This window comes from Petromyzon marinus, chromosome 30 (assembly GCF_048934315.1).
Source record: "Petromyzon marinus isolate PM22_M1 ecotype Great Lakes invasive population chromosome 30, UKy_Petmar_22M1.pri1.0, whole genome shotgun sequence".
Lineage (NCBI taxonomy): Eukaryota > Metazoa > Chordata > Hyperoartia > Petromyzontiformes > Petromyzontidae > Petromyzon > Petromyzon marinus.
The window spans coordinates 5955498-5977910 of NC_133696.1; the positions used below are offsets into that span (position 1 = coordinate 5955498).

Sequence of the window (22413 nt, forward strand, 5' to 3'; positions counted from 1 at the left end):
GAGCCCTCTTGGCCCATCCCCTGCGTCTCCCTCCCCGCCCCGGCGCTTCTCCGTGCACCCAAATCTCGTCGGCGGTTGGCGGTGGCTCGGCGGCGAGCGGGCGGCGAGCGGGCGGCGAGCGGCGGTTCCCACAGCCCCGCCGGGGCGCGCGGCAGGAACCGGTGGCTTTGGGCCCGTGCCAACGGGCCCCACACAATGGGGGATGCAGCACAAAAAGCATTGAAATGGCGTTCACGCAAAAAAGATGGCGAGACCTCCAGTAGGGGAGGAGGAGGAGGAGGGCGGTGGTGGCGGCGGCGGCGGGCGGGTGTGGAAGGGATGTACCGGAATTTTAAACACGGCGAGACGACGGTGAGAATCGTGCGCGCGTGATGATTTTTTTTATTGGCTCGGGATGATTTTTTTTTCTTTCCCCTTCGATTGTTGTTTGCGTTGTTTTTTTAACGTGTTTCTTTTTTCTTCTTTCCTTTTAACAACACGTTTCTCGCCGCTGACACCGCCACTGCGACCGTCGTCGGGGGCTCTTCCTTGCGCACATTTTTTAAATTATTAAACGTTGCAATGAGAGCGCTCTGCTTCGACGTGCGATGTCTGGGATGCGCAGGGGCGGGGGCAGGGGGCGGGGGGGTGGGGCTCGCGTTTGAGCGGTGGAACGGTGCAATGGTGGCACTGTCTGATGCAGGTGACGTAAACCAAAAAAAAAATGTAATAATTACGCTAAAGCCGCTAATTGCGTTTATACGTGGTTTGTCAGCATTTATTCAGAAGCATGGGTCGCGCCTTTTTGCAAAACGCAATTACGTTTATTTTTCACAAATTATACATTAACGCGCTCCCCACCACATTTTAAGCTTCGAGTGGGGCGTTTTGCTTTCATGAAAATCTTTGTTGAAAGTGCAGCTGCATGTCAAGTTGCAGATGACCTGGAAGTGATATCATAGAGCTTAGCCCAGCATCGGTGAAGGCTTTATTGTACGGGAAGTTCTACTGATGTGCCGGTCAGGGCGCCACGGTGGCGAGATGTTAACTTCCTCGCCTGGTATACAGGTCCTCCGGTTTTTACCTCTACATTTATAATCAGAATGCGTTGAAAGTATTTGGCGGCTATCATTTGTGGCCAGGGTCGTTTCTGCAAAAAGAGCTACACGGCTCAGTGGGCTATAACCTGGTCATATAAAAAATAGTTTAGTTTATCGCTTAGTTTATCGCTTAGTTTAGATCACCCTTTAGCTTGGTGACAAGAGTGAGCTGTTTGCTGCCTTTGCCTTTTCTTCCGTAAAGGCCCTTGAACTTGGAGCGTAGCCCACATGAAGGGAAAGCCAAATGTAGTCCAGCGACCTGTTTGTGAAGATCTTTGTGATGTGCGTGCGCGTGTGTGTGGCGCTCTGGAATGGAAAAATCAATGGACTTGCCAAGCAAAGAAAAAATTGGCGCGGCGAAGGAATGCAGATTGCAACCAGTATTTGGATTCAAGCTCATGTTGTAGTATTAGGGTTACTGTACTGTATACACGGATAGGGTCGGGCCAAGTTAAAATTTTAAAATAAAACATGTTGCGAAGACTGTTTAATTTGAATTGTACACTGCTCATTTGAATGAACGTAATTACCCGTGAAGCATCGAGGAAAACAAACAGAAATAGTTTGTTGTCACCGAGACAGGAAAGGATGATGTGGACTTTTTAGCTGACATTTAATAACTTAATTATTTTGGGCAGTGGCCATTATTCATTGCACATCTCTCCACTATGACAAAGGCGTCATGGTGGTGAGTCGTTAACTACCTCTCCCGGTATACAGGAGGTCGTGGGTTCGATCCTGACCATGGCGCATGTATATTTGGAGTTTGTGTGTTCTCCCTGTGGTCGCGTGGATTTTTCTCTAGGTCCCTCGGTTTTTCCCACCACATTTAGAATCAAAATGCGTTTTGAGTTTTTGGCTGCTATAAATTCCCACGTGATAAGCCACTTCGTTGAGCTATCGTTTGTGAGGGCCAGGTCGCTTCTGAAGAAGATCTAAATAGCTCAGTGGGCCTTACCAGGTAAAAACAAAAAATTGTCAAAGGGATATTGCCCAAAACGTAAGCTGTTGTCCGATATTTCCTCTTCAGGGCGGTGTTACTGACAAATGCATTCAGTTTTTGTTAGTTGTTGCTCATGCACCGCTCCCAATGCGCGATCAGAGGTTTTGAATTTTTTCTCCTTATTTGTTCCGCCGAAATTGCTGAACGCACGAACAATTCCGCAAGCGACCTGTTTATTTATTTATTAGAAATTGCCGACAGGCGCCATGACACCTGGTCATGTCTCCAGACTCTTTTAACAGCCGTACGCACGGATTCCATGGTCCGACGAAAGCATGGCTCAATTTTTGTTGTATAATTATTTATTTGTGGCGGAGGGCATGCGGATGGATGGGGGGGACATTGCTTTGTGACGAGCGTTGACCTTGCTCGACCACACGGCTCTTTACAGTGAGGAGCAGGAGACCAAGGGAATTGGTCAGTCCAGCGAGTTTTTCACACACCGCACGCACACGCACCACACTCGCACCGTACCGCGCACACGACGCCAGAACTTCTCGCCAGTGACTCTTGCCAGCTCGGCCGATAATCGAGCCAGGTCTCGGCCGTGCTGACACGCGATGTGGACCGAGAACGGGGTCCGGGGGCGCTAGGAAAGTGCCAAAATATTTCACCTCCACTGAGAGTTCTTGAAATTCCCCCCAACAATCTCTCTACCCTGCCAGCTCCCCATCCCCCACCTCCTCCCATCACCTATCACCCCCCCCCCCCACACAGCTTTTACTTTTATTTTAATGCCGGTGAAATTACAACGAGCGAAATGATTGGGCTGCAACAGCGACAATAACAACAGCAGCGAAAACGGGGCGAGGCTGAGGCTTTGATTATCGGCGCTCATCTGACGTGAGCGCGCACGGTAATTTTGTGACCCGTCAATGTGATTTGCGTTGTGTATTATACATTTTTCCTTTAAAATGATCTACTCTGCAATTGTTGTTCGACGCACCTTTTCGTTTCGCGAGGGAACTCTTCATTTCAGCAAAACGCTTTTTCTGTTTTATTTCAGGAAAGCCCAAAAGATTGGATATTTTTGTGCCACAAAAAGACCGATTGTATTCGTTTAGGTATATGACAGAAGGTTATGCGCTTTCTCTAAATATATTAATATTTTTTTGAGCCAGACAACGACATTTTGTTTCGGGTCATTCCCGGTGATGTTACAAGGTCACATGGTCCATTGGAAAGATACTTTAATTATAAAGTGTTATTAATAACTAAAATGTTACGTGTAATTACACAGAAACGTGCCACTCTAAGGCGTAATGAATTCGGGCGGTAATGACGTGCCACTGCTGGGCTTTAGAGATGGGAATTTGCTGATGGTACATATATGAGTTAAAAGCGATGTAAGGTTGCTTGATCATATCAATGTGCCTTCTCGCCATATCATTTACTAATGTATGGATAATCCCTTGCATCTTGTAAATCCAGTTATAAACTTGTAATATGCATGATGAGCTGGCTTTGAAATTGCTTCCCGACGTGCCAAGACCGATTTGTTGTTTTAAAAACTTAACGTCGCTTGTGATGATCGACTTTACATTTGAAGAACAAAGGCCCCAAGTGTGGAGCCATATTACCCAGTTAAAATTAAACATTTGTCTTACTTGTCACGTGTTTAATTGGAGCCCGGACGTCAAAGGGTCCTTGCATTGAACAGCGAACTTAATTAAATCGTTTCTTTCATTTCCTTAAAATATACAATTACCATGTTCTACAAGCATCCTAAGAGAAAGTCGAGGGTAATTGTATTATTTTAATATTTATTTAAAAAAACGTAACAATTGTGCTGTGCCAATTGCCATACACATTAACCAAAAAAAAATTAGAATTGCTAATTCGTGCTGTTATTGAAGTATGCTAACGTAAAAAAACAAATGTTCTTTATTGCAGTAACATCTTTTCAAATGGCGCTTTTGTATAATTTCGAGCCCATCTCCACGTAGCGCACGGAGGCATTACTGTACACGGCACCTGCCAAAAACCATACTCGTCCGATGGTGTGTGTGTTTTCTCTCGGTTTGCAGAGCGCAGGCCTAAAAGCCTCCAAAATGCCAAGCGGCCAGCAACAAACGGCACGATTGAAGGTATAAATAGTACGCGTTAACCCTCTGCTCAACAATGTTGATGATTCCGTCTGCAAATTTGCATCGCACAGCAATGCGTCGAATGTCAGCAACACTAAATAAAACGCAACGCACGACAACCCTGCAAGCAACTCTAAAAGCCGGGCGCTCAAGAGATATATAAAAAAAACGCACTTCAAGTTTTTCGGGTTATTTTCTGGCACCGGTTGTCGTGTTGCGTTGACGCGCATTTTTTTTTGCGCGCACCCGCATACATTTTTCGGACTCCTAATCAGAAAAAGCTGTTAAGAGGCTTAGCGCAATTACGCGCAGGCTCGTCCTGATTGGCGCACTAGCGTGGTGAGACCCGCCGTGTGTGCGTGCGTGCGGGAGCGAGCCATGCCATCAATTCACGAGACCCCCTCACTCGCTCGCTCTCCCGCTCGGCGCTCGCCGCGCTCACAAACCGCACGCTACCTCCGCCAGCGAATAAGCGCGCCGTTTGTTAGCCCGACTTGATTTGCATGTTGTTTTGTCTATTAATTTGCCGCCTGAACGACCGACAAAGGGTTTTGGAGTTTTTTTCCCCTTTCTTTGCTGTCCTAGATACAGTAAGACGCCTGTATACAAGCCATTCATGATATACATTAAGCGGCTGTGTGTGTGTTTGTGTGGAGCTAGAGATGGGGAGCGGTAGTGTAGCGGTTAGCGCGCTGCACTACGAGCCCAGCGATCCAAGTTCGATTCCCGCTCACGGCTAACAACATTGACGAAAATCTGAACTGATCCTGGGCGTCTCCTCGGTCGACTCAAATGAGTAGCTGGTGCGATGTATAAACATCGCCACTGGGGAGACAAAGGCGGCCGGGCATGATGCTTTCCACCCTCCCCCTCGTGTGCCTTTCCTGCCTTCATAGGTGCTCGCTAAAAGCACCTGCCCCAACAGTCTCTTAAAGGCTATGCGGGTGTTCTTTGTCTTTGGAGCCAGAGATACCCGGCTGTATTGGTGCTGCTGCTGGTACCGTCCCGATGGTTTCGCAGACTGCCGCTGGTTGCAAAAGGCTTGAAAATTGTCTTGGATTAAACATTTTCAATAGCAAAAAGAGCAGATGGGGGGGGGGGGATATACTAAGTGCGTGCTGTAAGATTGACAGGGTTGTAATTGTTACGTCGTCGGTACATTTGGGATTCTTATTTTTTTGTAAACCATCACTTTTGCACAAAATTAACCTTGCATCTCACCACAGTCTGGCAATATATAGCATTTTGCTATTTTGCGATTAAAAAAAGTCACTGTCGCTTGTAATGTGAGCAGCTCGAACCCTCGTGAACCTCACGTTTTTGGAAGAATTAATACTCGCAAGCCTGTTCGTGTTGTTTTGATCTCAGTGCAGAAGTGGAGGGAATCTTTGCTGGGGTTGGAGGTTGGTGCGATGGGTGGGAGATTCGGGGGAGAGGTGGAGGGGCGGTTGGGTCGTGGTGGTGGTGGCGTGGGGGGGGGGCGGTGACGATGACGATGGCATTGGCGCTAACAGCCAGCCAGAGCGATGAGACTGATGAAGTTGGAAGAGGGTGCGGAGGAGGTATTGATACGGTTGGGATGGTAATGAGGTTCGGGAGATTCTTGGGGTGGGTGGGAGGGGGGGGGGCTGCGGCGGCAGTTACAATCGGACGTCTGCATTCATCCCATCGCCGGCGTTATAGCCGGCGCTGCCGGTGCCGGTGAAACCCTAGCGCTGGTGCGGTGTGACGGCACGCGAGCGAAGGTGGTACCTCGTCTTGCTGGCGTGACGCGGCTGTTTGTCATCCGGGCCGGCGATTTACATCCGGGTCAGGTGACGGTAGCGGGGGCTGCCGAATGAGCGAGCTTTAAAACCTTCCCCACTCCGGCACAGGGCGCCGGCTGTTGCGCGACGGAGAAACAAGGGGGGGGGGGGGGCGGGGGGGGGGGGCTTGTGGTGGGGGGATGGTGGGGGCGGGGGGCAAGAATCGGGTTGGGGTGGGAGAGTTGTAGGATGAAGAGGAGAGATGGAGGGAGGGATGGAGGAATGGGGGGGGGGGGGTGGCGGGGGGTGGTGAGGGGGGGGGGGGCGGCGCGCCGGCTGATGTGGAGGGTGGGTCCTTTCTGCCTGCCGCAGGGATGCCTTCCGCGCCCATCGCCACTGCCTGATTTCCGAGTGAGCTCCGCGCTGCTTGCCTTTGCCGCCTCCGCCGCTTCCCGGGGCATCCCGGTCGCCCGCCCGTCCGCCCGTCCACCCGCTCGCTCGCTCGCTCGCCTGCTCGTTCGTTTGTTGCCGGTGGCCGGCGGTTCTCTGCTGCTCCCCGTGCTTCTCCCCCAACCACCCCCCCCCCCCCACCACCACCACCACTCCTCGTCGTCTGTCGGCATTTCTGTTCCTCGCGTTCTTCCTCCTGTCCTGCCACTGCGCTCTGCGAGCAGGTGTCAGTGTCGGCATTGTCGGTCCCGGTACCAGGCGAGAGCTCTCGCCCTCACGGCTCGGCCGGCTTCTCTCGCTCTTTTTCCCCTCTCACTTGTTCTCACCCCACTCTCTTACACTCGCTCTCCCGCGCGCTCTCTCCCTCGCTCTCTCTCAAGAATTGTTGTGTTGGTGCCAGCTTACTCTCTCCCCTTCTGCTTTGGCACATGTTTCCCATCGCCCCCCCCCCCCCCAGTCCCTGCCCTCTTTCCAAAGCCCCCCCCCCCCCACTGCTCTTCCTTGTCCGCTGTTTTAGCCCCGCACGCTGCTCGCCACTACCCACACGCCCCCCCCCCCCGCCAACTTTACCCGAATCGTCCCAACCTCGACACAACCCCCCCCACCTCCCCCACCCCTCCCCTACGCTTCTTTTTCCCCAACGAGCTCGTTGATGCACCCCCACCACTCCCAATTAACTCCCCCCAGCCCTCCCATCTGTGCCAGTAAAAAAAAAACTTTTGGCTCGGGCTTGGCTTGAGTTTTACAGAGCTAGAAGGCACTCGGAGAAACGGCGGTGGACGTATATAAAAAAAAAACCCGAAAGTCGGCTGGAGCAGAGTGCTGGGACTGCTGCCAAGCTCCCAACAAAAGCCTAAAATAGGTTTACGAAAAAAATTCTTAAATTACCACTGCTGCTGTCTGCAAGTGTGTTTTTGGGCACTGCACATCCATTTCCCCCCCCCCTCCTCCACCCCCCCTCCTCCTCCTCTCACCGTTCTTGTTGCATATGAATGCGCTCCCTTTGTGCAGAAGTCACGAAACAAAAGCAGAATTAAAATTGTGGGCACATCTCGATTGCATGTTGCGCGGGATTTTTTTTCCAGACTGAATTTCGAGGGGTTTTTGTTGTTAATACTTTTAATTGCGTACGCTCGTGAGCGGCATTTATATATTTATTTGCTCAGAATGCATTATTGCGATTTTACTCGTGTCTGGCCGGTTGGCAAGTGCGGCGTGCCCGTACGATGGCTTGGCATGGGTGCCACGGGCCAGCCAAGGCGACCTCCTTGTCTCAGCTGCATTATTCATGTGTGTGTGTGTGTGTTTGCAAAGGGCCTGGCAATGGGTTAGTTGGCTGGCTGGGCTGGCTCTCGCTGGCTCTCATTGCGATTTGCTCCCTGGCCGCGGGGTCATTAGAATGCATCAGACATTGCAGTTCTTGCCTAGTTTGAATTTTTTTTTTTACGTCTTTTGTTTTAAGCGCCGACTTCCTAATTAGCAGATGAGTGCAGAACAGTGCTTCCATTGATGCCCCGCTCCGGCTCTGCAAATTCTTTTTTCCTTCTAAATTCCCCCCCCCCCCCTCCTCGTTTTAGCGCAGTGGTCCTCTGCACATGCGTTGGCGCCATAGCAGGCTCGGCACTGTATGGCGCGCGGGCAGCAGAGGAAATAAAAATAAATATTAATAAAGCGGGGAGGATTCTGCGTTTAGCCGCGACAGGATCCGATCGCCTGGGCTCGTTTCCCACTGCCAACACGAGACGCTCGCGTGCTCTCTTTCTCCGTGCGCTCGCGCACACGCTCGCACGAGAGAGAGAGGGGGGAGGAAAAAAAACAGCTAAATAAACAAATGGAAAATGATACGTTTTATTTGCGCGAGCAGAAAATAATACTCGCGTAAATTTATAGCAAAATGGAAACAAATAATGAAATAAAAACGACCGTGCCTGAACGTAATTTGTGCATTCTTATCGTCCACCCCCCCCCTCCTCCGTTGCCCGCTTGCCCCCCCCCCCTCCTCATCTCCTGACGTCGAGCTCGTTTAAACGGCGACGTATTTTTTCTTTGCAGGGCGTCGAGGGGCCTTGACCGTGGAGTCTGGATCAGCCGCCGCTGCGTGATGCTCGGCTGCTGTGCAAAGGTAGGCGGGCGGGCGGGTGGGCGAGCAAGCTGGCGAGTGTGTGGTGTCTCTCTCTACTGAGGCTTCATCTCGGGGGCTTAGCGGGGGAGCTCTGTGTCCGCCACGGCCCGATTTGCCGCATAGAGCGACGACGGTGGCGACAGGCGCAAAAATGCGGTCCTTCGCCGTAAAAAATATATACATTTTTCACGAAACACGGCGAAAATCGGTGGCGTGAAGCTTTTGTGTTTTTTTTGCCCGAATTGTGTTTTTGTTTGTTGTTGCGCGTTAAACGGAGTTCAGCGGATCTTTTTTTTGGCCTTTTTTTCTTTCCGCCGTGCCACCCCGCCGATGTGATGCCATGCCAGCCACCATTGTTTCGCGTTTCTCTGTGCGTTGTCTGTTTCTTTTTTTTCCCCCCGACATTACTTACGTGTGCCGCCACCACCACCACACCTCCCCGCCGCCCGCCGCACCCCCCTCCCTTGCCAACTCTCAATGCCATCCCCCTACCAATGCCCACCCCTCTCTTGCCCCCCGCCCTCCCCCCCGCTGAAAACCACTATTCGTTTTTCGCAATTTGTGAACGCCCATACAGGGGCTGTGCCCTCCAGCCTATATAAGCCGGGCACACCCCTGCCCACCGCCCCCCCTACCCCCCCTCCTCCGCCACAACCATTCCTCCGCCAACCACGCACACACCCCCGCCAACGCACTCGAAAATCCTCCCCCTTCTTCATGAATCTCCCCCCCCACCCCCCCACCCCCTTTCCCATCCAGTGCCACTCCCGGTTTTTGCACCAGCTATTCCCTGGGCTGCAATGCAGCAGCAGCCTGGGCGAGTGGGCAACTCCCCTTTTTGGCGCAGAGACTCGAGTCGACATCCACGCGAGGTGGGAGACAGGCAGACGGCTCGTCGTGGGCTGCGGCGGAGGCGCGACGCCGCGGTCGCTTTCGCGAAAAGAATGCCGCCGCCGCCACCGTTCGTTTGAATTATCGCAAAACAAAAAAAAAACAAAACGATAAACCGCTTGCGCGTATTTTTTTCGCGGCAACTTCGTGGCCGAACGAGAGGGCCCGACGGGCTTTGTTTTGTTTCTTAATTTTTGGGATAGTTTCGTAAAAAGATGTAAAAAAAAATAAGAATCTCCTGTTGTGCGCGCCAAGGAAGTGGGGCTCTCGGATGGCGATCGTTGCAGGTGACGTTTGGTGAGATGGCATCGCGATTTTTTGCTTTTTTTTTCCCCCCCCCCTCCCAGGACAAGACAATGCCATCCATATTTACGATTTCATTGTGCGCTGCCTCTGACTTTTGCCTACTGCAGTGCGGGGCAGCCATCTTGTCGCATTTATATACTACCAAGCTACCATTTTGTTTTTTTGTAGAATCTTTTTTTTGGGTGGAAACGCGCGTGTCCCGTATTTATCGTTCTTTAAATCTTTCGGCAAAAAAAAAAACCCCGCTGGCACAGACGCCGTGTGGTTGTTGGTTTGGCACCGGGCACGGTGGCGCTTCTTCTTTTTAGCGCTAGAAGAATGGCCGAACAATCGCGCTTCTCGAGTACTTTTAACCGAACTACGGCGGCGATGGACGCCATGTTGTTTTTGTTAAATTTTCTTTTGACGCCGCGGGCAAATTTTCGATACTTTTTATTTCGCAGGCCGTCCATAGCTGGACGTTTTTCCATCGAAATTTCCGTTCGTCTTTTCGACGCCGTCGATGATTTTGGACGAAGCGAAAGCCAAAGCGGCGGCCATTGGCGAATCGTGACACACGTGGAACCGCTCGACGCTTTTGACAAATTTGTTCGGTTTCGTTTAGAGAAACTTGTTTATGTTTGTGCGTACTATAGTTTGAACAAGTATAAATAAAGTCTAAAATCCAGGGCTTTGAAAATAGAGCGAAATTAGGTACCGAAATTGCGGGAGAATATTTTATTTATATATGGGTCACGCCCCATCACTGTATGTGTACGGGGTTTCCCAGACTGCTGTTTAGGGGGTGCGTGGCTGTTACTTTGATTCAAGGACTTGCATCAGAATCTCTGCCAATTTTCGTAATTTTTTTCCAATAATTTTTTGTTTTGTTTTTAGAGATAAAGTGGATTCTTTTTTACGCTGTCAAGGGGCTTTAAATATAAACAAAACAACGCCAAGACAGTACGCTGCATTGAACTATTTCACGGCGCTCTTTGTATTTGGAGCTGCTTTTAGTTTTTTTAAAATGAACTCTTACGCAAATTTGCGAGGCAATTTTTTTTGCTTCATTTTTATGTTTACAATAGTATTTGACTTGATACATTTTATACTCTTTGGTTTTATTCGGTAAAGTCACGTAAGGTAAAACAAATTAAAATGATACATTTTAACCATCTTTTCCGCACCTTTCATATTTTTCAGAACTACGTATTGTTTCTGTTATTTATTTGTAACAATTCTAGTTTTACACGCAACCAGTCACTTTTATTTAACGTTCTTTTTGTCTCTGGCTTTACTGTACGCTAAAAACGCGTTTCGTTGCCAGATGGGGCACAGTAACATTGGCGCCATTTTTTGCGCTTCGCGGACGACGGTGGGATTCCGCTGTCCGTCTATAGGAAGGCGGCATCCAAAGTTTGACTCCATGGTTCGTTGCCCCAGTTTTTTGGGATCATCACCCCATAGTTTTGCTTTGGCGGTGGGGGGAGGGGGTCATAGGGTTAGTATTTTGGGGGAGAAATTAGCTTGTTTAATTTAGGAACCAGTGGAGCGAATCTGTCGCTGGAGCTGCATGCCTCCGAGTTGTGTATACTTTAAACAAAACGGCTATTATTTTTTCCAATAACACATTATCTAATGTGTACTGGCTTTTTCATAACTTTTTAAAAAAATGGCAAAGCCTGGCTTTTCACGTTTTCATTTCTGGCTCCGAACGCCACGACGCTGCTCATTTAGTGCGTTTGATCAGATAGCACTCTTAACTGTGCCGCAGAAAATTTTCAGTAACCGATGGTGTTCATGAGCCGCTGTTGTTTTATGCGAACGGTAAACAGAATAGGGAAAATTAAATGAAAAGAAGTTTCATCCATCACGGAAGCTGCCCTGTGCGATGACGGTATCTGTCACGATCGGCCGTTCTGGAAACCCGTAATGCCAACGCAGTGAGGTCCTGTGGCGGAAGCGTAGATCATTAATATGTAGATTCGTATACAATTACTGTATTTCTTGCGTATGGCTGCCCTTGTTGAGAAAGTATACGTTTAACAAAGCGTTATCGAGGTAAACCTCTTAAGCAATCGTCAGAAATGTATTTAAGTGTGTCATTATAATCAGTGCATACAATTTGTCAGCGGAACTTGTTTCAAAATCTTTTTGAAACATGTAGGTAATATTTAACTCAAGACGATTTAGTCTTTGCCGGTCATTTTTGTTGCAAGTTTGTTGGCGATATAAACACAAGTTCCATTTTTGTTGTAAAATACACCACTTGATAAAGAAGGCAATGAACAGAAGTGGTCCAGAAGCATCACCAATTTTAATGAAATTCAATTTCGGTGTTTTTTTTTCACGTAGGAATTTTTGCACAGATTGAATCCTGAATGGGCCTTTTGGGTTTTTTTTTTGCTCGCAGAGACAAAAAGAAAATCCATGTTTTTTGTTTTAGGCTTGTAGCCGGGCAGGTAACAGAAACGACGCTCGCGCTGCAACGTCAATTTAGCGGCCCAAAAAAAAGTTTCGCTGAAAAATTTATTTTTTTAACGATCGTTTGAAAACATTTCAATTAACACGCACGGCTATTACGCAGGAGAACGGGAGTGCGTTGCGTTGTGTCGGCGGTGATGTTCGTTAGCGGCTCGATTCGCACGCAAGCAAAAAACACAACAATGGTGCGTCTTTTATTCCGGATGGGTGCTGCGTGCGGCATTGGGGAACCGTTGTTGAGACTTGGGGCGCATCGATAGTCTCGAAGGTAGAACTGGCTCGCTGTGCAGGTTCAAGAGATCGTTGCGTTTTGTGGGCGGGCTGCATCGCAAAATTTGAATGAGTCACTCCGCTGACCTACATTTAATTCTTTTGTCGATTGAAAATTCCGATTTTTTGCCGCAACTCATCGACAAATGTTTGGCTGCATCCATGGCAGTTGATGACCATTTATTATTACCAAAAAGAAGTAACTAAGCTTTCTGCTGGAACTCAATAAAAAAAGTTTCAACAATTAAAGTAGATTGAGTCGTTTAAGAAAAGGAACAATTCTTTGCAAGCATAACTATTTGCCCATCCGATCGTCTTTTAAAACGTTTTTTTTTTTTAAACGCGCCTGCGTTTTATGCGGTGCGAGATTGAAAACGACGGGTTAACATGAGCAAACACGGCTCGCACGAGTCCACGGGTTCATTTGGGCAAGGAGTCCAAGTTGGATCCGAGTTTTATTTTTCCATGGCAGGCGTTCAAGATTTTCTGCTGCTGCAGCAGCAGCAGCGGCGGCGGCAATGACGGTGGCGTCAGCCCCAGGGCTGCTCGCCTCTATCTGCCGGAGCGCTGAACGTTGCTCTTTGAGTCGCTGCGATTTCACGTTTACCCTGTAACGGACTAGCAGGCGACTGTTGCCAGCAAAAACGTACGTTTCCAATCGTTTGACGGCATTCGCGGTGTCTTTGTCCCCGGGAGATTTTTGTCTAACCGTCTGCACGATTCCGTCGAGAGGCTGCCGCGCAGCTCTCGGTTGCAAAAACGTGCGGAGGAGGGGCCTGGCTTGTGGCTGCCATTTTGAATTACTTTTTTTTTTACTTGCACACCGCCCGGCCCCCGAAGCTCGTATATTAAATTTTCGGCCCTCATTTCGCCTGTCCGTTAGTTTCGATTGCGCGGCTTCATCTCGCGACCGAGCTCGTCTCCCGTCGCCGTCGGCACCACCGCCGTCCGACGCCAACGGCGGCTGGCTGCAGGTGAGAGCGCGTGCGCCCGTGCGCCCAGTTTCGCGGCGGGCGGGATCGGGAGACACGGGCTTTGGTCGGTGGCGGTGGTGCTCGCGGGAGAGACCTCGGAGCTCGGCGCAAGCGAAGTCGCTTCCTTTGCTTTTGTTTCCGTGGCGGTGGCTGCCAGCTCCGGCCGTTTGTGTGGTTGCTGGCGCGGGTGGGACGCACGCCACGACGTGACCACAGACAGAGGCTTCCATCCACGGGGCTCCTCCCTCTCTCCCCCCACCTCTGCCGCCACTCGCGGCCCCTCGGCGTCGCACTGTAAACTTGGCTTCCGCGAGAGTTGTGTCTGTTCAGCCGGATTTTTTTTGGACGATGTCCGACCACGGTTGTTGGAAGAGCCCCCGGCCGGCGTGCACAAATTTTCATCGTTTTTTTTTTTTAATACCTCTGCGCGTTGCAAGTTTGAATTTTAGCTAGCTAGATAGATGACATGCCGGGATATTTTCTTTATTCTGGCGTGGTTCGTGCCTCCGTGCGTTATTTAGCTTTGCGCGTGCCGACAGAGCGACGGGACTAGTTTTTGTGCGTTGTGAATGCAAAATGGACGCATGAGATGTGGGGAGTTTTGGAACAAAGCCGTCTCGATGCAGGTCACCTCCTCGGCTGACCTGGTGCACATCAGGACCTAATTAATAATGCAGCTTGTGCCAGCATCTCGGTGCAGATGGCACAGGCAGAATATGAATACGTTACCCCATTAGCATTTTCATTATTGCTGGAGCGATATAACTGCTAATGTGTACGTGGTTAAACAACAAAATCAGGTCCGATGCCGTCTTACCCGGACATAATTTTTTTTCAAGTGCTCACCTCAGGCAGGTGTGAATTTGTGTTTATATCTGAAATTGGACTTTAATTCGGTGCGGTTGCAAATCAAACAGCCGGCAGCAGTAAAAGTCGTCATCGGTGCGAAATAAATCAACAGGGGGCTGGTCCGTTCACCTCTCCTGTAGGCCCATGACCTTGCGTTGGCGTATCCACTCCCGACCTCAAAGGCGCCATTGCTCCACCAACGTGGCACAGTTGTAAGCCAAACGTTTCAAAGCGACGTGCTTCTTAACTGTTAAGGAAAAAAAACTAAACCTGATTCTCATTCATGTCTTCGATCAATTGCGTTTGTTCGACGAGGAAACGCCTCGAACCGAGTCTGGGGGGGGGTGGGGGGTTGGTGGGGGGGGGGGCTCGTCGTCCCCGGGGTGTGACGGTCGCGCACGGCCGCCGTTGCCGGCACGTTTTTGTCCCGTTCCGTTAACGAGCTCCTCTTTTGAGAAAAAAAAAAAAACTCCCTCGCATATTTCGTTTAAGGTCGTCGCGTTTCCCCAACTTGACCTTGAGGACTTCGCACGTTGTTATCCGGGGGGGGGGTCGGGAGGACAGCCGTTTGCTTTAAGCGAATTGAGCTGCGGTCCATCCGGTGTTTCTAACAAAAGTCAGAGAGTGCATGGCGCGGTGGGGGGGGGGGGGGGGCGGGTGTGGACGGGGTGGCGAGGGGGCGCTATGGAGGTGTTCATCACCGGGGGTTTAATTTCGAACGCGCGTTGCGCGCTGTGTAGCTCTTGGAGCGGGGCGCCCTCCTCCTCCTCCTCGTCCGCGCGCCGGGGCGGTTTCAGTCGTTTAGTGGCGTGCGTTGCGGTTTTGGGTAAATAATTACCTGTAACCGATGCTGTGGTTTGTCCCCGCAGGGTTGTGCACGGTGTCTGGGGCGACGGGCGACAGCGCCCGTGGGCGTGTGTGCGCGCGTGCGAGCGAGCGAGCGAGCGCTGTCGGTTTCTCTCTCTCTCTGTGCGTGCGTTTGCGTGCGCGCGCACACGAGCGTTTTTGTGCCTGCCTTTTACAAAAGAGCACGCGGTACGACGCGTAAACATCGCAACCGGGGAGACAAAGACGGCAGGGAGCGCGGTGATGGGCCACACCACCCTCCTCCCTCGTGCGGCGTGGCAGCCTTCGTAGGTACTCTTTGCAGCTCTTGCCCCAGCAGTCTGGTGCAGGCAATGCCGGGGGGATCTTTATCTTTGTGTGTGCGTGCGAAAGCCAACTAGGTGATTGTTGGGAGTGGCGTGGGCTGTTTGTGGTGAGTTTTATTTTGAGAGGGAATGCGGAGGCAGCCGAAGAGAAGCGAAGGAGGCGAGCGGGGCGGACGCGCTTTAACGGAGGTTCCGAGTCTACGGTATTGTTCATCGCATCCTCTTGGTCAGTGTTACTTGTGCATGTACTTTTTTTTTTACATTGCCACAATCAACCGTTGTTAAAATATTAGTAATTACAATTATAACTTGTCGGACGTTTGCCGGAATCATCGTCGTCGTGGTCATCCTCGGCCATGACCTATCCACTGCTGGACGAAGGCATCGCCAAGCTGTCACCATTTCTCACGATCCATTCAGTCGCGATCCATCCAGTCGCGATTCATCCAGTCGCGATCCATCTAGTTCCCGCTACCCGAGCTGATTTGGTAGCTCCATTGTCACGGCGGGTGGATATTCTGTCGGGGTGCGTTCCCTCCCTTGGCTGCCACTCCCGTCAGTAGCTCCGCCGTACGTACGTTGAACTTCTCTCGCACCGTACGTAGCCAACCGCGCTAATCGGAGGTTGCGGGGGGAAGGACAACAAACTACACTCAAAAAGCAGTTCTAAAGAAATTATCTTTCAGTCTAGCTTGCCGCGGTGCGTATACCTTTACTCGTCTGGACGGTATCGCAATTGCGGGCGACGTCCACGCTACCGTATTTTGGAGGATGTGCATGCTTGGAAGGTGCGTCGGAGCAGGTGACTTACAAAAGGTACAGCGCAAACGTGACATTCTTCTCAGCCAAAAATTCCCATTGTTGCGTGGGACTTGGCCGCTTGGATTGTCTCTCCACGTGCTCATACTCTGTCTCGCTCCTCCGGTCACATCCACTCTCCTTGCTTAGAGAACCAGAGAGAGTTACATAGACACCCATAGACTCAAATAGAGACCCATAGACTCGCATAGAGACGCACAGACTCGCACACACTTACTTGATCCACAGACGTATATCGAGAACCGTTGACTCGGATACAATTACATTATCCAGAGACTCACATTGAAAACCATATACTTGCATGTAGCAGACACATAATCCTTATACCGTCCTTAGATTAAACCCATAGACTCGCATAGAGAACCATAGACTTACATCTTCTTCGAACTCAAATGTCCCCATTATTTTTCCATGCAATGCCATGCTGCACCACTTCTCTAGTCACACAACCGTATTCCTTATCACGTCGCGTTCCCACCGCCACCTCATTTCAGCCTCGGTCTCCTTTCCCCCTCCTCCTGCGCCGCACCGGTGGCATCTCCCCCGCAGCCCCCTGTGATCGCATCCACTTTGTCTCATCTCAACGCGGAGCCTCAAACCCATCCAAATCTCGTCTCTCCCCTTGACCTTCCAGAATATGAGTAAACCCCCCCCCCCCCATCTTCGCGCTCTTAATGTATTCATTCCACGTTACTTTCCCGTAGAGATTGTCAGTATTTTACGTTAAAGCGTCGTGCACCGAGCGAAACAAAACGTACGTTGTCGTCGTCGTTGTTGACTTTGAACGCGATTTGCGTTTCTTGTGTTCTCGTGTACGCGCCGGGATGAGGTCATCGAGTCGCTTTGGTTTCTATGTCAGTCCCATGTAATCTCCATGTGAGAGGTCTATGGGTCTCTGTGAGCCTATAAAATTGCAGTACAATGTTGATTCATACGGTGTCTACATTTGGCAGCACCTCCAGACGTGCTGTACAGAAACGGTGAGGCGGCCGCTCATGGGTCTCCGTGTGAGTCGGTGGGTCTCTGTGTGAGTCGGTGGGTCTCTGTGTGAGTCGGTGGGTCTCTGTGTGAGTCGGTGGATCTCGGTGCGAGTCAGTAGGTCTATGCGTGAGTCACTGGGTCTCTGCGTGAGTCAGTGGGTCACTGTGTGAGTCAGTGGGTTTCTGTGTGAGTCAGTGGGTCTATGCGTGAGTCAGTGGGTCTATGCGTGAGTCAGTGGGTCTATGCGTGAGTCACTGGGTCTCTGCGTGAGTCAGTGGGTCACTGAGAGTCATTGGGTCACTGTGTGCGTCGGTGAGTTTCTCTGTGAGTCAGTGGGTCTGTGGGTGAGTCACTGGGTCTCTGCGTGAGTCAGTGGGTCACTGAGAGTCATTGGGTCACTGTGTGAGTTGGTGGGTTTCTGTGCGAGTCAGTGGGTCTGCGTGATTCAGTGGGTCTATGTGTGACTAAGTGGGTCTGCGTGATTCAGTGGGTTTATGCGTGTGCTTGAGTCAATGAGTCTCCATATGAGTCCGTGGATGTGTATGCGAGTCTGTGGGTTTCTATGTGAGTCTATGAGCCTCTATTCAAGTCTGTGAGTTCATACTTTATGATGTGGGATTGTACAGCGTATAAATCCGATCGGATCTCATGACGCCGCACAGAAGCGGTCGGTCGTGTTTACATTTCACAGAGAGAGAGAAAGAGAGACTCGGTCGTACGTAGGCAGAGGGGAAGGTGTGTTGAACCTGGAAATGAATAAGGGCAGGGATTCGACAGCACGGATGGCTGGGAGCGGGGGAGGTGGAAGCAGAGGAGGATGAGTGACCGACATCTCGCCACCATGGACGGTTGGACGGAGGGCACACAGCGTGCACACGCGCCGATCGGCTGTTGCCGAACGACGTGCGATCGGCCCAACGGTGCGATCGGCAGAGTGTCAACGGAAGCGTTTATCAGCATCTCGGTGCGCCGCACTGCCCGGTGCTTGCGGGTGCATTAGCAAGCGCCGCGTGCGCCGTTGTAGTATCGAGAGACCCATTGTCTTATTCAAGCCGTGAGCTATCCGCTGCTGGATGAAGATGGCAAGACCGATGGTCATGAAACAAATGTTGGGATGTGTTTATTTTACAGTAGGGATTTTTTAAAAAATGTTGAGCGTTAGTGGTGTATAAATGTGCTTTCCTGTGTTAGGTATAGTTGTTACAGCAGACTGCTAGACTGTTGGGGCAAGTGCTGACACATTTACCCCCTGCCTGTCTACTTCGATTTCCGACCTATCTACCAACCAGCCACATGTCTGAGCAGCTTGTCAACCTGCCTGTTTACCTGCCGACCAACGCATCTGGCCTACTGACCTACCTACCTGTATGTTGACCTATTTGCCTGTCTACCAACCACGCTGACCTATGTGTCTTGTGTGTTTATTAACGCATACCGAATGCAGTGCGAAGAATTGATAGATCCACACGTGTTACATTTGGCTTTGGGATTTTGAATAATAATAATAATAATTCCTTAGCCCCCGCTGCCTTCGTCTTAATAAACAGTGGACCCATTGGATTTTGTGGCCAGACACACGACTGACGATCTTGGCTTCGGCCAAGGCGCGTAAGCGAATCTTGACCAGAAATCACAACGGCGCTATTAAAAGGGAATATATTCTAACCATATGAACAAAGATGCCACCCCCCCCATCGTATGCAATGTTGCCAGCAACGCCGGCGGCGTCATTGCACCGCGGTCACGACAATGGATGGGTAACATTTAGAACACCGCGGCACGACGTGGTCGTTGGTCTCCATTTTTTTCCCGTTGCTCTGTCGTCTCAGTGCCAGCCATGTGGAGCGAGGCAGGCGCTGGACGCCTCCCGTGAGCTGGAGCAGGTTGCCCGCTACTGCCCTCCGCTGCGCCTGGCGACGCAGAAACGCGGCGCGGCAAGGGGGGGACGCGCGGTTCTGCCGCCGTTCTGCCGCCGTCGTCGTCGTCGTCGTTGTCGTCGTGGCGCGCTTTTGTCGCCGCTCGGATTGTACAAAAGAAAAATGTACCCGAGCGGTGCCAAGCGCCCGTCGTCGCCCTGCCGTCGTGTACATAGGTGATCGCCGGCCCTCGTTCGAGACCCGGGTCGCCCGACGAGCTCTTTTGTTTGTTTTTTTTTAGTTGGCGGAAATTTTTTTTTCCCCCCCCCCCCCCCCCGTTCGAAAAGTGGCGGCCTCCCCCGTTGTCCGTCTCCTCCTCCCGAGACGGCGCGCGTGGCGACGGCTTTGGCGTCACGCGGACGTCGCGTCGCATCGCGCCGCGGGTGAAGCCGAAGGAAACGCGTGCGTGCGTTTTTTTTTTACGGTGCCGTCTTGTCCGCGGATGGTTTGGCGGGGGTGGGGTTGGGGGGGGGGGGTTGGGTTGGGGGGGGGGGCTCGCCTCGCCTCGCCGCTGCCTCTAGCCCGCGTGCGTAAATGCCGAACGTTTGGCCACCGCCGACAAAAATTCCTCCGCTTCCCTCCTGGCTGGCGGGCGGCTCTCGGAAATTGGCCGCCCCGTTCCAGCGGCCGAAAGCGCCGCCCACAGCACAGGAGGTGGGGGGTGGGGTGTGGGGGGGGGGGGAGTGGCGGTGGCGGCCACTTCGGCCCACCACGTCTTTCCGCAGCTCGCTCTCCTCTGGGTTCGCATCCAAGTCCGGGCTCGCTCCGCGCGCTCGCACGCTCGTGTTCTGCCGTCGCCGGAATCGCGCACGGCGATTTGCGCGCGCTTGTGTTTGTTTGGTACGTGTCTTTGTTGGTGTGTGTTTTAAAGTTTTGGGATTTTACGAGATGTTTAGTCTTTTCTTTTTTAAAATGGAATTATTGTGCTTTTGTAATACTTTTTTTTGTGCAAGCATTGAAAACGTTGAATCGCCCGTACAGAGAGCTTTTGACGGCGTTCACGCAAAGTCGACCGATAGGATTTTGACATTTGTCTCGAGTTTTGGTCTTTCATAAATATGAAACCAATCGCTTATTGTACTGGTCATGTATAATTCTCAGATTAGGATTGTTCTTAAATCAGGTTTTATGGTCTCGATGCAAATGCAAAGGATGTTGATTTTATCATGTCGCTATTTTTCCTGCTCTTGCCGGCTAATGTTTTTTTTATTATGTTTTTTACTTTTGTTGTGCAGAGTCCAGGAAATGTAGGAAGACGATAAAAGTGTCCACGCCGCGAGTCCATGTGAGTAAAACTCTAACCCCCCCTTTCGTGAACGTTCGGGCCACCAGGTCGCGGCAGGGGGCGGCCTTTTTTAACTGCCCAGATCTTTTCACCGTTGGCCGCCGGGCGGTTATCTCTCTCATGTTATTGTTACCCCGTTCTCGCCGTTTCTCAATATCGCTCCCAGAAAAAAACAACCAACTTGCGCGGACGTTTGAAAAACTATCTGCATTTCGAGCCGTGAGAGCCAAACAAAATGGCCGCTTCGTAGGAGCTTGGCCACAAATTCGCGTTGACCAAAGCGCCCGCCCGCCTGCCTGCCCGCACACATTCATTTAATATATATACAGTTTTAGCATGGTTGGCTACGTACGGTGGTTAGGGCACTGTTCTTTAAGCCAGTCCGAACAAGTTTGATTTCTGGCAAGTGGCGAGTGACATCTGAACCGATCCTTGACTCACACCTCCGCCCTCGTCAACTCGTACTGACCGGCGTGGTGAAGTATGGTCGAACAACAACCATGACCGACACGCCTTGGCGAAGTCTTTTTCCAGAAGTTGCTGTAATTATGATGATTTGCCATTTTATTTTAGCATGGGTGGACGTGTGGTGCGCTGCGAACCCGGCGACCCGAATTCGCTTCGCACTCACGAACAAACGCCAGCGACGGTTATTTAAACCAGTCCTGTGCCTGCCCTAGGTCGACTCAGCCTCAAATGAGTATCTGGTGCATTGTGTAAACATCACCACTGGGGAGACAAAGGCGTTTGGGCTTGGTGCTGGCCACTCACCCCCCGCTGTGCCGTGCTGGCCTTCGTAGGCGTTCGCTTACAGAACTTGCCCCGACAGTCTGTTAAGGCTATCGGGGGGATCTTTCTCTTTGTATAGTTGTATGCAGTGTCAGCTCTTGTCACCGGGCTTAGTCCATGGCAGTTTGACAGAGCTATGCTTCTCTACTGTGCCACAGTTACAGCGAAACTGCATTTCTTTTAGTTCGCGATAATGCTGAGACCGAAAGAGGAGGATTTCTCCAAAACTCTGGCTTTCGCCTGATGATGCTGTTTGCAATTACTGGCGAAACGTCGTACTCGAATTGTAAATGTTGTGGGTTTATTCTCCAACACACCGGTGTGCTGTTCTCGTAACGAATTGTCATGTTTTGTTTACGTGACAAACCCTGCTAATTGGCTGTGTTGGATGGTGGAGGGATTAAAGACGCATTTATATATACGCAGTCTAACCCAAAAATCTCTTGTGGATAAGGCAGTCGTATTTGCATAGGAAAAAAATATATATTTGCGGGCTCATAGTATCACTGTGGGGGGCAAGCATAGTTAGTGAGCGCCTGTTAAGGCAGGTGGTGGAGTCGAGCGCGTAGTTGGCCAACGCCATGCGCACTCCCTCGTCCGCCCGCTCGCCCGCCTTTGTGTCCCCCCCCCCTCCCCCATTGCCGGTGTGAACGTGACTCACTTGGCGTTCATTTTAGACTGAGGTGTGACATGGGAGGGGTGGGGAGGAGGCCCATGCCAAGCTGAGACGCCTATTGCCAACAGGAGTAGAATCTGGATCATTAGAATCGTAGCTCGGTGTGCGTGCGTGCGTGCGTGGCCCCGTGGCATCGCACTCGCCCCCGCTGGAAGGCGAACACACACAAAAAAAAACATCGATCCTCCGCACGGCGTTTCACAGACTGTTGCGGTGGGGGGGGGAAGTGCCTTTTTTTTAGTGAGCACCTATTAAGGTGGTCCAGGCCTGGCCTACAACAAGGGTGTGGTCAGCAACTGCCCTGACCGCCTTCGTCACGTGACTCAGCCCCCGGTGTACTCTGCACCGGGGGCTGCCTTTGAATGCCGAGTCGACCTAATAGGGAACCGCCAGGTTCGGTTCTCATGCCGCTCGCCGCCGACGTTAATCGTGGCCGGCAAACGGACGCGGCTTGCCCGGGCTCATAGCCCAGCGCGCGTGTGTGTATGTGAGAACCACTGTGCCACCACTCCTCACACATAAAAAGACAAAGAGAGCCCCCGTATGGCCGTGCAGGG

At 51.3% G+C, this 22413-nt stretch overlaps 1 protein-coding gene and 1 long non-coding RNA gene across 7 annotated transcripts in view; one reads left to right on the top strand and one right to left on the bottom strand.

Moving 5' to 3' along the window:
- LOC142929374 (uncharacterized) overlaps positions 1-6076 on the bottom strand; it is a 73355-nt gene extending 67279 nt beyond the window's left edge. Inside the window, exon 1 of the long non-coding RNA XR_012945668.1 lies at positions 5922-6076. This is a non-coding gene — a long non-coding RNA (uncharacterized LOC142929374). The remainder of the gene's footprint in view (positions 1-5921) is intronic.
- Positions 1-22413, top strand: part of LOC142929373 (uncharacterized) — an 85588-nt gene that overhangs the window by 28618 nt on the left and 34557 nt on the right. For all 6 annotated transcript variants that reach the window (XM_076070653.1, XM_076070654.1, XM_076070656.1 and 3 more), the window contains 4 exons: positions 8417-8486; positions 9246-9358; positions 13300-13390; positions 20342-20391. In XM_076070653.1, coding sequence (XP_075926768.1) covers positions 8417-8486; positions 9246-9358; positions 13300-13390; positions 20342-20368 — 301 coding nt within the window. In that variant the 3' untranslated portion in view covers positions 20369-20391. The remainder of the gene's footprint in view (positions 1-8416; positions 8487-9245; positions 9359-13299; positions 13391-20341; positions 20392-22413) is intronic.